Below are 15,279 nucleotides of genomic sequence, written 5' to 3' on the forward strand. Positions count from 1 at the left end.
ATGGGATAGAAGACTTTAGCGATGTCGCTACCAAGCAGGGAGGCTGTTTTCCAAAGAATAAACGAAGGTTGCGAGGTCAGACCTGTCAACACATCAGTGACAGCTAAACAGGCCAACATGATGTTCCCGTTTGTTCTGAAGTCTTCGTTTTCTTTTTATAGCGATTATCACCAACATGTTCAGTCCAATTGTGAATGGACAGGCGATAGTGTTAACGATGATGGTTATGGAAACAAAGACCAAGCTGAAAACATCTTTTCTTCGCCATTCATCGTAACGTTTGCGAGGTTTGCCAAGTTACTAAACTACGACTGAATGGAAAACTGACTTTTTTTCACTGGATATGTGTTGCCTTCTTTTCCGCTTTCAAGCACCACAGAGACCAAATGTTTCCTGAGTTGATTTTCTCACATATTGAAGATTGAACAACAATAAATATTTGAGTCAATAAAGGTCAAAGCTTTAAAACTCTTATGCTTCGGTTAATTGGTATTACAGTTAGTTGTGAAAGGTCAATGTTGGAAAAACAACCTCAGGAAATCTTCATTTTAAATAGCGGTCACTCAATCGACTTAAAATGAAAACTAGTTTTCCAATGAAAGGGTTTGAGTTTCTAAGAAACGGAGGGGAATGAAACACGAAAATTTGGTTTCATCAAACTAATTAATAAAGTTCAATTAACCAAAAGATGTTTTCAATAGGACAGAAGCAGTCAATAGTTCGATAATATATATAAATGTCGCTGAAAAAACAACTAAATACCTACAAAACGCAAATAAGAGAAACAATAAAATAGTCCAATTCTTAGGCCCTGTTTATATGGTCTCGGTACCCGAGACAACCCTCGCCGGCGGGATACCCTGGGCGAGCCACCCGAGACGAGACAGCAAAATCTTAAAAGCGCACGCATAAAATAAAATTGAAAGAAGCAACAATTTGGGAGCTTACACATGTTGGTAGTTGTTTGCTTTCGAATGAAAAGGTTTTTCCTGCCAAAATTCTCACCTCAGTCAACGGAAACTCTATTAAAAAACAGCCTTTTATTTGCTACATATTATATATTAGGAAGAGAAAGAACCACCTGGGTAGCAACCTCCTCATCCCCAGAAGCCATCAGTTCCTCTCCATTGGAGGCAGTTGAGTGGTCCTCAGGAGAAGGGACGAAATCTGGACTAACTAAACATCAGTCCCAGTTGTTCAAACGATGGATAGCGCTATCCACCGGATAAATCACTATCCAGCGGATAAACACTAGTAAAACCAATTGAGTTATCCAATGGATAGTGACTTATCCAGTGGATAGCGCTATCCACCCTTCGAACAACTGGCGCCAGAAGACAAGATCTCAGTACCAGGCAGCACAGTACCCCAGGTATGCCGGCAATCTCTGGCCATGTGTCCGAGCTGATGGCAACGCCGACACTAGCCAGAGAGGGGACAATCTGGGCTGCATTGACCAACTTGACGACAGATAGCACACTAAGCAGGCTGACGGGAATACCAAACGCGATAATCAAAATCGCAGAAACGAACAAAATGAGGAATACCACTCACCAAGGACATCTCGAGGACACTGTCGGAAAATTGGGAAAAGTACTACGCCAAATGGAGATCACTTAACCAAATGAACTAAAAAAAGGCTTTGCATAATCATCAAGCACTTCAGTGGGCAAATCACGCAGGGACACAGAACGGAATCTGTTGTCAGCACTCACGATGCGGAGCTCAGTCCCATTGAAATCAGACCACGAGAAATCAAGTCATTACATGAGAAAGGATCCTTAATTAATAAAAGTCAGAACAACCACGTAAAAACTGAACAGCCACGAGCTTATAAAAAAGGTAAAGTCTGCTACGAGCCTAGTGGCCCATCAGGCCGGCGGCTATCTCAGGTTACTGTAGCATGAAGTGACTAGGAGTATTTCAACTCCCTCCTCAATGAGAAGCTTGTCCATCGCAGGGTTACCCTCAGCATTAAATTTGGGTGAAGAGAGGCACTATGAGAGTAAAGTTTCTTGCCAAAGAACACAATACAATGACCCGGCCAGGGCTCGAACCCGGACCACTGGATCCAGAGTCCAGTGCGCTAACCGTTAGGCCACCGCGCCTCCCGCCGCGAGCTTATCATGGTTGACTAATTCCAAAAGCTGTGGTAACACCACCGAGGATCCAACGTTACGGTAGACTGCTTCTGGGGAGTACAAAAGTACACTATTTAGGCCAACGAAACAATAACGAAGCTGACAAATTTAAGATGGAGAAAAAGACAAAAAAAGCCAATTGACTACCACAAGCACGAAGACGTCGGCGAACTCACTAGAGATCTTAGCCAACTGTTTTGGCCTTGTTGGGCCTCATCAGCAAGGCGTAGCTCGATGTGGTGGCCACACTGGGTTGGTGTTATGGTGTGTCACTTGCTTTTCTTTTGATACTTCTTTTGATACTTCTGTATCACTGTCGTGACAGCCATTTGGAAAAGAGAGATATACTGAATATAATTTTTTCCTCACCAAGAATCAACTATTTTTTGTTTCCTCTCATTAATTAGCGATTTGTAGCTATTTAATAGTTTTTCCTTGACATTACATTACTAATATTGTCGAACTATTGACTTCTCCTGTCCTATTGAAAACATCTGGGACCGGTTGCTCGAAGTCTGGTTAGCACTAACCGTAGGTTAAGAGGTATCAAAACCTTTAGGTTTCCATGGTATTTAACGCTGATTAGCACTAACCATACTTCGAGCAACCCGGGCCTGGTGTTTAATTCATTAATTAGTTTAATGAAACCAAATTTTCGCATTTCACTCCCCTCTGACGCAGTACCGAAGTTTCCTTGGAATCTCAGACCCCTTCATTGCAAACAAGTTGGACGTTTAAGTCGATTAATTAGGTGACCATTATTTTAAATGCCTAGCCCTCTACTCTCAGAAGGGGGGTTATTTAACAGTTTTTCAGCGACCTTTCTCGAGCTAATGGAAACAAGGAAAACCTCATCTTACAAAGTTCTCTTCTGGGGGTTAATTTAACTCTAAAAACTGACCCAGACTTCATCAGAAACAACGTTTCCTGGCTTTGTTTTTCCAACCTTAGCCTTTCACGAAAGTAACTGCAATAGTAATCAAGAGTTTTAAGACTCTGACCTTTATTGACTCAAATCTACATTGTTCAGTGTGACGTTTCATTCATTCTTCAATATGTGCGAAAAATCAACTCAGGAAACATTTGCTCTCTTGTGGTGCTTAAAAGCAGAAAGGAAGGCAGTCGCTAAGCAACATTTATCTAGTGAAAGAAATCGATTTTCCATTTCTTAGTTTCGTAACATGGCAAAATTCTCTGTTTCCAACTTGACAAACCTCACGATGAAAGGCGAAGAAAAAGATGTCTTCAGCTTGGTCTTTATTTCCATAACCATCATCGTTATCACAATCGCCTGTCCATTCACAATTGGACTGAACATGTTGGTGATAATCGCTATAAAAAGAAGACGAAGACTCCAGAACAACGGGAACATCATGTTGGCCTGTTTAGCCGTCACTGATGTGTTGACAGGTCTGACCTCGCAGCCTTCGATTATTCTGTTGAAAACAGCCTCCCTGCTTGGTAGCGACATCGCTAAAGTCTTCTATCCCATTCACAGGCTTTGCATTATTGTGCTTTCTTATTCCTCGGCTCTTCATCTCATGATGGTTGTTGGCGAGAAAATGATAGCAATCAAATATCCGTTTTGGTACCCCTCGGTTATGACAACACGAAACATGAAAATGGGAGTCTTGTTTTGCTGGGTATATAGCAGTTCTTTTGGTTTGTCTATTCAGTTGATCCGCGGAAGCGGCGCCCTGTATTTTATTTCTGCCTCTCACATCGCTTTTGCTTGCGTTGTTTTCGTTTCTACTTCTAACGTAAGCCTTTATTTTGAAACTCGTCGGCACCGAAAGATGATTAAAGCTCAACAGTTACCGCAAGAACAAGTAGAAACATTCCTTAAGGAGAATAAAGCATTCAAGACAACCGTAATAGTGGTCGGTGCTGTTGGAATATGTTTGGTACCCGGAATTTTGTACGCTCTTATGTTAGCAATTGGATTTTCCCAGGAGAGAATTTTGCGGTCAATGGACGGAATTGCACGCACTTTCGTGATGATAAATTCTCTTCTTAATCCTTTGATTTATTGCTGGCGACAAGAAGAAATAAGAAAGTTTGTATTTAGGACTTTAATGCAAGCGGTGCATCCAGTTAACGAGAGCTAACTTGCCTGAAGGTGACGCTAATAAGCTGACTTGTAAGGTCAAGCCTTCAGTGCAATGTACCCAACAACTGTCTATGCTGCTCTTTATCTGTGTTATTTGCAAAAAAATGATCCAGTGCCAGCTTATGAATTAATCGTGCAAAATTTACAGAACTTAGTTATGATAGGAGTTGACGTTGTAATAAAATGAAAGACTCGATCATTGACTTTTGGACCCTTCATTTGTGTGTTTTGTTGGTGATGATTATGTCAACTATGGTAATATCTGAAAGACCTATATAACTTATCTACGGAAAGAAGCACGTTACAATTAAAGATGGCGTGGAATAAGCGTTAGTTAAGCACTGATTAACGAATGCAAAGCGTTGCCATGACTTGAACGCCATTAACTCTGCACATGACACCGGTGCCATTCTCCACCAATTAGGCTATCAAGCCAATTGGCAGCTTTTCGTAAGAAAACCCGTTCAAGATGTTGATACTAAGGGGCTATGTATAAATATATAGTTTTAAAACAAAGAAGTATGTTTCAACTACGGAATCCTTGAAATGCCGTTTCAAGTCTCAATTTTTCAGGCTTTCCATTCGTCACTGATTACATAATGTTTCTAAACGACAATGACCACCTTAGTTGTGGTCAACTGCAAAAGGAAGGCCTGTAAAAAATTCCAAGCTTGACGCATGATGTCAGTGTTATTGCCCTGCATTGCCCTACCATCTGGAGCTATCAGTCAAGCCACCTGGGGGCAGCTCAGTGGTAAATTGTGAGGTCTCACTAGATCCCATTTGAGGTGAATTTATGATCTTATGAAAGAAGCCTTCCAAGGGGGGTTGTAATGTCGCTTTGTCGCTCATTCTCCAGCCCACCTGTCGCCTACTTGGCTAGAGATAAATGTTGCTGTTGTTTTCTCGCTGCAATGCAATTGTCGCTATCGCTTTTTTGCTGAATACAAATGTTCCCTAAACGTGCTTAATTTTAGCGTCCTGTAATTTGGTTTAATTTGTATCGATAATCAAATGGTCTACTCGTGAAATTAGGGAATATAAAGGCTCGTGAAATTATTTGATTTTGGAGAAAACGCGCGGGAAATTATTCCCTAATTTCACGAGTATACCATTTGATTAGCTATTAATATCATGGGTGACAAATTATGTTCCGAAGACGCCATTTTGCCACTGTAGGAAAAGGTGCCATGGTAACATTGTAATTTCACATGTGAAACCATAAATTAACGCTGAAATTTCGGGCCAAAAATAAGTAGTTATTTGGCACCCCTTTTATTAAAAGAGTAAGCGCCCGTAAAAACTTCCTTGTTTTTAATAGAAGATCAACCACTTTAGTTCCTAATGACTCTAATGGCTAGATAACCTCCCACGCAGACTCTCTTTGGGATTCATCACGCGTTCCTCCCCCACGAGCGTCTGCTTAAACGAGCCATACATTCCTTTCCCTTTGCTAAGAAACTGTCATCTACAAATCACGTGCAGGTGACTTATGAACCAATCAGCGCTGTGTAGGTCTTCCCTGGGAGCGTCAATGCGTCTTCTTCTGAAAGGGACGAAGCCTTTTTCAAAATATTCCTCAGAAACATTAACCCTGCAGATTTAAGGCATTTGACATACTAAATTATAGATAAATCAATGTCTTAGAGGCGACTGATGACCTATTTTATACCAGAAAATCATGCATAGTAAGGCATCTATGGCGAACGAAAATTTGGGTAAACACTGATCTAAAGTTGAACTTCGTTTGGTTATGTTCCTCGCAGTCCGTCTACAATGAACACGACTGAACAACCTTTTACTGGGAAGTGCTCGGCCAAGTAATATCGGAACTCAGTTTAGTGCGAGGATTAATTTCTCGCTTCTGTTCTTTGGTACTTTTCATCAGCAAGAAACAAAACAGCGCAAATAAGAGAAAGTTAGAGGATTCTTATGTCGCCTTGACTAAAATGTCATTCTACACGTGTCTTAAGAAAATATCATCTTTTGAAAAACTAAGACACTGTTGCTGATGACGTCTTTCGTTTATTGCAAATGCAAATGAGAATTTTGGCAAAGTTTCAAAGTATGGAACTAAATCACTTGCCAAAGGTGCCACCCAAGACTCTTGTGGGCGGGAGCGTCCATATTCCCGTGGTAGGCAGTGCCCATTTATTCTTATTATCATTATCATTATCATTATTATCATTATTATTATTATTATTATTATTATTATTATTATTATATCTGCTCTGACAACTCCCCATACTTAAAGGCAAGCATGTTGTTTGAGAATAATAATTTTTTTCTAGAGTGCCTTGGGAGATGAGGCAGCTTGCTGAATCAACGTTCGTACGTCAAGAACGAAGGCCTCTTATAAAGTTATTACTAATTATTGTACACTGGCTAAGTCGCTTCCTCTATATCATGAAGTGGGCGAAATGCCTGACACCAGGGCCTTTCTAAATATCTTTAAATTAAAGGTCCAAACTCCACAGCAAGGAAACTGGAGTCTGTAACGCAAAAATCAGTTCCGAAAGTCATCTGATTGTAGATCCTGAGTGAACGATCAGCGACTGTCACAAATTCACAAATGTTTTTTTTATTATTTTCAGTGGCTTCGTGCTTGTCACTTTAGGGTTAGTCATGGTTAGTGAGTTCAAAAGAAACTGCGATCAAGGATCTAAAATCTTGACCTACTTCCTTCCACAGTTTAAACATATGGCTCAAATACATAGTCCCATATTATCATTGTCTTCATCATACAGCAAGACATGTGAAGAAGAGTCAAAAGTGGATGATCGAGACTCTCACTTGTCCTTCAAATTTCACAGATAAAAGCCACTCGCTGAAAAATACATTCAGTATAATTGTGAAAGAATGAGCGTTAACGTGAATGGTGATGGTTAAGGTGATGAAAAACATGTCAAACATGGTGAAGACATCTTTTGCTTCGCCTTTCATGGTAGTGTTTGTCGAGTTCGAAACAGTGATCTAGGTTTGCCATGTTACAACACAAATAAATGAGAAACTTATTTCTTTTTCTGAATAAGTGTTGCCAGCTTGGCCCCTAATTAAGAGCAAATGTTTTGTAAGTCGATTTTTTTTCTCACATATTAAAGATATAATGAACACGTCACATCAATAAAGATTTGAGTCAATAAAACAGTGATAAAAGAGTCTTAAAACTTTTATGTCAGAGTAAATTGATTAATGAGTACAGTTAATTACGCGAAAGGCCAATGTTGGTAAAACAAAGCCAGGAAATTCTAATTTAAAATAGCTGTCACTTAATCGACAGGAAGATGAAAGGTTGTTTCCGATAGTTCGACAAATGTTGCATAAAAGCTAGTGAGAGCGAATTGTCAGAAGAGCTAATTCTCAAAGTAAACTGACGAAGGGCTAACGCCCGAATTGTCAGCGATTAAATTTCTGTTTTCACGGTGGCAGTTTGACCTTCATCAACTCGTTTCATAAAATCTTTAATTCACCTCAAATTGGATACAGTGCGATATAAAGCAAAATTGCCGGGTTTTTTTTAGATTATACATAACCTCTTAGTATAAACATCTTCAACGGGTTTATTACGAAATCACAAAAATGACCAGATCCCAATTGGCATGATAGCCTAGTTGGTGGTGAAATCATTGCACCGGTATCGCAGAGTATGGCGTTCAAGTCAAGGCAACGCTTTGCTTTCGTTACTCAGTGCTTAATTAACTAACTTTTATAAGCACGATGATCTTTAAGTAAGTTTTGTTATGAATTTGTCATAAAGTGTCACACCTGGCTTTGGCGTATCCATTTTAGTCATAACCAAACCATATTTGGGTTACCATATTTTCTTTCCCATGGTGCTCCGCGTGCGCACCTTTGGCGCGCGGAGCTCCACCTAAAATGAAGGGTCAAAAGTCGATGATTGAGTCTTTTATTTTATTACAAGTCTTAACTTTTTAATTCATCAGCTAGCACTGGATTACATTTCGTGCAAATCACACAGATAAAGAGTAGCATAAACAGTTGGTGGGTACCTGCACTGTACTGCATGCAGTGCAGGTGTGACCTTACAAGTCAGCTTACTTGCGTCGCTTACAGGCAAGTTAGCTCTAGTAAACAGGATGGACTGCATGCATTGAAGTTCTAAATACAAACTTTCTTATTTCTTTCTGTCGCCAGCAATAAATCAATGGATTTAGAAGAGAATTAATCATCATGAAAGTGGGTGTCATGCTCAGCATTAAATTTAAAAGAAAAATTCTCTCCTGGAAAAATCCAACAGCTAACATAACAAGATAGAAGATTGCGGGCAACAAACATAGTCCAACAGCACCCACCACTAATACGGTTGTCTTGAACGCTTTATTCTCCTTAAGGAATGTCTCTACTTGTTCTTGCGGTAGCTGTTGAGCTTTAATCATCTTGTGGTGCCGACGAGTTTCAAAATAAAGGATTACGTTAGAAGTAGAAACGAAAACTACACAAACAAAAAAGATGTGAGAGGCAGAAATAAAATACAGGGCGCTGCTTCCTTGGATCAACTGAATAGGCAAACCAAAAGAACTGCTGTATACCCAGCAAAACAAGACTCCTATCTTTATGTTTCGTGTTGTCATCACCGAAGGATACCAAAACGGATATTTGATTGCTATCATTTTCTCGCCAACAACCATCATGAGATGAAGAGCCGAGGAATAAGACAGCACGATAATGCAGAGCCCGTGAACGGCAAGGAAGACATCAGCGATGTCGTTACCAAGCAGGAGGGCTGTTTTCCACAGAATAAACGAAGGCTGCGAGATCAGACCTGTCAACACATCAGTGACGGCTAAACAGGCTAACATGATGTTCCCGTTGTTCTGAAGTCTTCGTCTTCTTTTTATAGCGATTATCACCAACATGTTCAGTCCAATTGTGAATGGACAGGCGATAGTGTTAACGATGATGGTTATGGAAATAAAGACCAAGCTGAAAACATCTTTTTCTTCGCCATTCATCGTAACGTTTGCGAGGTTTGCCATGTTACTAAACTACGACTGAATGGAAAACTGACTTTTTTTCACTGGATATGTGTTGCCTTCTTTTCCGCTTTCAAGCACCACAAGAGACCAAATGTTTCCTGAGTTGATTTTTCTCACATATTGAAGATTAAACAACAATAAATATTTGAGTCAATAAAGGTCAAAGCTTTAAAACTCTTATGCTTCGGTTAATTGGTATTACAGTTAGTTTTGAAAGGTCAATGTTGGAAAAACAACCTCATTAAATCTTCATTTTAAATAGCGGTCACTCAATCGACTTAAAAATGAAAAAGTGTTTCCAATGAAAGGGTTTGAGTTTCTAAGAAACGGAGGGGAATGAAACACGAAAATTTGGTCTCATCAAACTAATTAACAAAGTTCAATTAACCACAAGATGTTTTCAATAGGACAGAAGCAATCAATAGTTCGATAATATATATAAATGTCGCTGAAAAACAATTAAATACCTACAAAACGCAAATAAGAGAAACAATAAAATAGTCAATTCTTAGGCCCTGTTTATATGGTCTCGGGTACCCGAGACAACCCTCGCCGGCGGGATACCCTGGGCGAGCCACCCGAGACGAGACAGCATAATCTTAAATGCGCACGCATAAAATAAAATTCAAAGAAGCAACAATTTGGGAGCTTACACATGTTGGTAGTGTTTGCTTTCGAATGAAAAGGTTTTTCCCGCCAAAATTCTCACCTGAGTCAACGGAAACTCTCTATTAAGAGGGTCTAAATGGGGGTGGGTGGGGGGGGGGGTCCCTTTGACGGTTGACGGTTAAAAATAAGTCGTTTTGACGGTTGACGGTTACGTTTTAGGCCATTTGACGGTTGACGGTTAACCCCATTGAGACCCTCTATTAAAAAACAGCCTTTTATTTGAACTACATATTAGGAAGAAAAGAAACCACCTGGGCAGCAACCTCCTCATCCCCAGAAGCCATCAGTTCCTCTCCATCGGAGGCAATTGAGTGGTCCTAAGGAGAAGGGACGAAATCTGGACTACTATCCTCTTAAGAAGCTAAACATCAGTCCCCAGTTGTTCAAACGATGGATAGCGCTATCCACCGGATAAATCACTATCCAGCGGATAAACACTAGTAAAACCAATTGAGTTATCCAATGGATAGTGACTTATCCAGTGGATAGCGCTATCCACCCTTCGAACAACTGGCGCCAGAAGACAAGATCTCAGTACCAGGCAGCACAGTACCCCAGGTATGCCGGCAATCTCTGGCCATGTGTCCGAGCTGATGGCAACGCCGACACTAGCCAGAGAGGGGACAATCTGGGCTGCATTGACCAACTTGACGACAGATAGCACACTAAGCAGGCTGACGGGAATACCAAACGCGACAATCAAAATCGCAGAAACGAACAAAATGAGGAATACCACTCACCAAGGACATCTCGAGGACACTGTCGGAAAATTGGGAAAAGTATTACGCCGAATGGAGATTACTTAACCAAATGAACTAAAAAAAGGCTTTCGATCATCATCAGGCACTTCAGTGGGCAAATCACGCATGGACACAGAACGGAATCTGTTGTCAGCACTCACGATGCGGAGCTCAGTCCCATTGAAATCAGACCACGAGAAATCAAGTCATTACATGAGAAAGGATCCTTAAAAATGAACAGCCACGAGCTTATAAAAAAAAGTAAAGTCTGCTACGAGAATAGTGGCCCATCAGGCCGGCGGCTATCTCCGGTTACTGTAGCATGAAGTGACTAGGAGTATTTCAACTCCCTCCTCGATGAGAAGCTTGTCCATCGAAGGGTTACCCTCAGCATTAAATTTGGGTGAAGAGAGGCACTATGAGAGTAAAGTGTCTTGCCAAAGAACACAACACAATGACTCGGCCAGGGCTCAAACCCGGACCGCTGGATCCAGAGTCCAGTGCGCTAACCGTTAGGCCACCGCGCCTCCCGCCGCGAACTTATCATTGTCGACTAATTCCAAAAGCTGTGGTAACACCACCGAGGATCCAACGTTACGGTAGACTGCCTCTGGGGAGTACAAAAGTACACTATTAGGCCAACGAAACAATAACGAAGCTGACAAATTTGAGATGGAGAAAAAGACAAAAAAAGCCAATTGACTACCACAAGCACAAAGACGATCTTAGCCAACTGTTTTGGCCTTGTTGGGCCTCGTCAGCAAGGCGTAGCTCGATGTGGTGGCCACACTGGGTTGGTGTTATGGTGTGTCACTTGCTTTTTTTTTGTTTTAGTTTTTGTTTTTTGACAATATTAACTTCTGTATCACTGTCGTGACAGCCATTTGGAAAAGAGAGATATAGTTACTGTATATAATTTTTTCGTCACCGAGAATCAACTATTTTTTTGTTTCCTCTCATTAATTAGCGTTTTGTAGCTATTTAATGGTTTTTACTTGACATTAAATTACTTCTGGGACCGGTTGCTCGAAGTCTGGTTAGCACTAACCGTTGATTAAGAGGTATCAAAACCTTTAGGTTTCCATGGTATTTAACGCTGATTAGCACTAACCATACTTCGAGCAACCCGGGCCTGGTGGTTAAATCATTAATTAGTTTAATGAAACCAAATTTTTGCGTTTCACTCCCCTCTGACGGAGTACCGAAGTTTCTTTGGAAACTCAGACCCCTTCATTGGAAACAAGTTGGACGTTTAAGTCAATTAATTAGGTGACCATTATTTTAAATTCCTTGCCCTCTACTCTCAGAAGGGGGTTATTTAATAGTTTTTTAGCGACATTTCTCGAGCTATTGGAAACAAGGAAAACCTCATGTTACAAAGTTCTCTTCTGGAAGTTAATTTAACTCTAAAAACTGACCCAGACTTCATCGGAAACAACGTTTCCTGGCTTTGTTTTTCCAACCTTAGCCTTTCACGAAAGTAACTGCAATAGTAATCAAGAGTTTTAAGACTCTGACCTTTATTGACTCAAATCTACATTGTTCAGTGTGACGTTTCATTCATTCTTCAATATGTGCGAAAAATCAACTCAGGAAACATTTGCTCTCTTGTGGTGCTTAAAAGCAGAAAGGAAGGCAGTCGCTAAGCAACATTTATCTAGTGAAAGAAATCAGTTTTCCATTTTTTAGTTTCGTGACATGGCAAACTTCTCTGTTTCCAACTTGACAAACCTCACGATGAAAGGCGAAGAAAAAGATGTCTTCAACTTGGTCTTTATTTCCATAACCATCATCGTTATCACAATCGCCTGTCCATTCACAATTGGACTGAACATGTTGGTGATAATCGCTATAAAAAGAAGACGAAGACTTCAGAACAACGGGAACATTATGTTGGCCTGTTTAGCCGTCAGTGATGTGTTGACAGGTCTGACCGCGCAGCCTTCGTTTATTCTTTGGAAAACAGCCCTCCTTCTTGGTAGTGACATCGCTAATGTCTTCCTTGCCATTCACGGGCTCTGCATTATCGTGCTGTCTTATTCCTCGGCTCTTCATCTCATGATGGTTGTTGGCGAGAAAATGATAGCAATCAAATATCCGTTTTGGTATCCCTCGGTTATGACAACACGAAACATGAAAATGGGAGTCTTGTTTTGCTGGGTATATAGCAGTTCTTTTGGTTTGCCTGTTCAGTTGATCCGCGGAAGCGGCGCCCTGTATTTTATTTCTGCCTCTCACATCGCTTTTGCTTGCGTTGTTTTCGTTTCTACTTCTAACGTAATCCTTTATTTTGAAACTCGTCGGCACCGAAAGATGATTAAAGCTCAACAGTTACCGCAAGAACAAGTAGAAACATTCCTTAAGGAGAATAAAGCATTCAAGACAACCGTAATAGTGGTCGGTGCTGTTGGAATATGTTTGGTACCCGGGATTTTGTACACTCTTATGTTAGCAATTGGATTTTCCCAGGAGAGAATTTTGCGGTCAATGGAAGGAATTGCACGCACTTTCGTGATGATAAATTCTCTTCTTAATCCTTTGATTTATTGCTGGCGACAAGAAGAAATAAGAAAGTTTGTATTTAGGACTTTAATGCAAGCGGTGCATCCAGTTAACGAGAGCTTAGCCTAACTTGCCTAAAGGTGACGCTAATAAGCTGACTTGTAAGGTCAAGCCTTCAGTGCAATGTACCCAACAACTGTCTATGCTGCTCTTTATCTGTGTTATTTGCGAAAAACGTGATCCAATGCCAGCTTATGAATTAATCGTGCAAAATTTACAGAACTTATTTATGATAGGAGTTGACGTTGTAATAAAATAAAAGACTCGATCATTGACCTTTGGACCCTTCATTTGTATGTTTTGTTGGTGATGATCATGATAATATCTGAAAGGCATATGTAACTAATCTACGGAAAGAAGCATGTTACAATTAAAGATGGCGTGGAATAAGCGTTAGTTAAGCACTGATTAACGAATGCAAAGCGTTGCCATGACTTGAACGCCATTAACTCTGCACATGACACCGGTGCCATTCTCCACCAATTAGGCTATCAAGCCAATTGGCAGCTTTTCGTAAGAAAACCCGTTGAAGATGTTAATACTAAGGAGCTATGTATAAATATATAGTTCTAAAACAAAGAAATATGTTTCAACTACGGAATACTTGAAATACCGTTTTAAGCCTAACTTTTTCAGGCTTTCCATTCGTCACTGATTACATAATTTTTCTAAACGACAATGATCACCTTAGTTGTGGGCAACTGCAAAAGAAGGCCTGTAAAAAATTCCAAGCTTGACGCATGACGTCAGTGTTATTGCCCTGCATTGCCTTACCATCTGGAGCTATCAGTCAAGCCACCTGGGGGCTCAGTGGTCAATTGTGAGGTCTCACTAGATCCCATTTGAGGTGAATTAATGATCTTTTGAAAGAGGCCTTCCAAGGGGGGTTGTGATGTCGCTTTGTTGCTCATTTTCCAGCCCACCTGTCGCCTATTTGGCTAGAGATAAATGTTGCTGTTATTTTCTCGCTGCAATGCAATTGTCGCTCTCGCTTTTTCGCTGAATACAAATGTTCCCTAAACGTGCTTAATTTTTGCGTCTTGTAATTTTGTTTAATTTGTATCGATAATCAAATGGTCTACTCGTGAAATTAGGGAATATAAAGGCTCGTGAAATTATTTGATTTTGGACAAACGCGCGGGAAATTATTCCCTAATTTCACGAGAATACCATTTGATTAGCTATTAATGTCATGGGTGACAAATTATGTTCCGAAGGCACCATTTTGCCACTGTAGGAAAAGGTGCCATGGTAACATTGTAATTTCACATGTGAAACCATAAATTAACGCTGAAATTTCGGGCCAAAAATAAGTAGTTATTTGGCACCCCATGTTATTAAAAGAGTAAGCGCCCGTAAAAACGTCCTTGTTTTTAATAGAAGATCAACCACTTTAGTTTCTATAATGACTCTAATGGCTAGATAACCTCCCACGCAGACTCTCTTTGGGATTCATCACGCGTTCCTCCCCCACGAGCGTCTGCTTAAACGAGCCATACATTCCTTTCTCTTTGCTAAGAAACTGTCATCTACAAATCACGTGCAGGTGACTTATGAACCAATCAGCGCTGTGTAGGTCTTCCCTGGGAGCGTCAACGCGTCCTTTTCTGAAAGAGACGAAGCCTTTTTCAAAATATTCCTCAGAAACATTAACCCTGCAGATTTAAGGCATTTGACATACTAAATTATAGATAAATCAATGTCTTAGAGGCGACTGATGACCTATTTTATACCAGAAAATCATACATGGTAAGGCATCTATAGCGAACAAAAATTTGGGTAAACACTGATCTAAAGTTGAACTTCGTTTGGTTATGTTCCTCGCAGTCCGTCTACAATGAACACGACTGAACCTCGGCCAAGTAATTTCGGAACTCAGTTTAGTGCGAGGATTAATTTCTCGCTTCTGTTCTTTGGTACTTTTCATCAGCAAGAAACAAAACAGCGCAAATAAGAGAAAGTTAGAGGATTCTTAGGTCGCCTTGACTAAAATGTCATTCTACACCTGAAAACACAAAGAATATAAGTGCTCATCGTGTCTTAAGAAAATATCACCTTTT

At 40.4% G+C, this 15,279-nt stretch overlaps 3 protein-coding genes and 1 non-coding gene across 4 annotated transcripts; 2 read left to right on the plus strand and 2 right to left on the minus strand.

Moving 5' to 3' along the window:
* Positions 1-2,036: 2,036 nt before the first annotated feature.
* Trnaq-cug (transfer RNA glutamine (anticodon CUG)) lies at positions 2,037-2,108 on the minus strand. The gene has a single exon. It is a non-coding gene; the product is annotated as a tRNA-Gln (tRNA).
* A 1,214-nt stretch (positions 2,109-3,322) lies between these two features.
* LOC138054199 (adenosine receptor A2a-like) lies at positions 3,323-4,249 on the plus strand. Its single transcript, XM_068900691.1, has one exon. The coding sequence runs from the start codon at positions 3,323-3,325 to the stop codon at positions 4,247-4,249; it is 927 nt and encodes a 308-aa protein (XP_068756792.1).
* Positions 4,250-8,336: 4,087 nt separating this feature from the next.
* Positions 8,337-9,248, minus strand: LOC138054200 (adenosine receptor A2a-like). The gene has a single exon (XM_068900692.1). It carries the CDS (start codon positions 9,246-9,248, stop codon positions 8,337-8,339), a length of 912 nt encoding a protein of 303 aa, XP_068756793.1.
* Positions 9,249-12,355: 3,107 nt separating this feature from the next.
* LOC138054201 (adenosine receptor A2a-like) lies at positions 12,356-13,288 on the plus strand. Its single transcript, XM_068900693.1, has one exon. The coding sequence runs from the start codon at positions 12,356-12,358 to the stop codon at positions 13,286-13,288; it is 933 nt and encodes a 310-aa protein (XP_068756794.1).
* Positions 13,289-15,279: the final 1,991 nt, after the last annotated feature.

This window comes from Montipora capricornis, chromosome 6 (assembly GCF_036669925.1).
Source record: "Montipora capricornis isolate CH-2021 chromosome 6, ASM3666992v2, whole genome shotgun sequence".
Taxonomy (NCBI): Eukaryota; Metazoa; Cnidaria; class Anthozoa; order Scleractinia; family Acroporidae; genus Montipora; species Montipora capricornis.

What these genes read in the sequence shown, in the direction of transcription:
- LOC138054201 (XM_068900693.1), top strand. Translation starts at nt 12,356, where the DNA reads ATGGCAAACTTCTCTGTTTCCAACTTGACAAACCTCACGATGAAAGGC.
- LOC138054199 (XM_068900691.1), top strand. Translation starts at nt 3,323, where the DNA reads ATGGCAAAATTCTCTGTTTCCAACTTGACAAACCTCACGATGAAAGGC.
- LOC138054200 (XM_068900692.1), bottom strand. Translation starts at nt 9,248, where the DNA reads ATGGCAAACCTCGCAAACGTTACGATGAATGGCGAAGAAAAAGATGTT.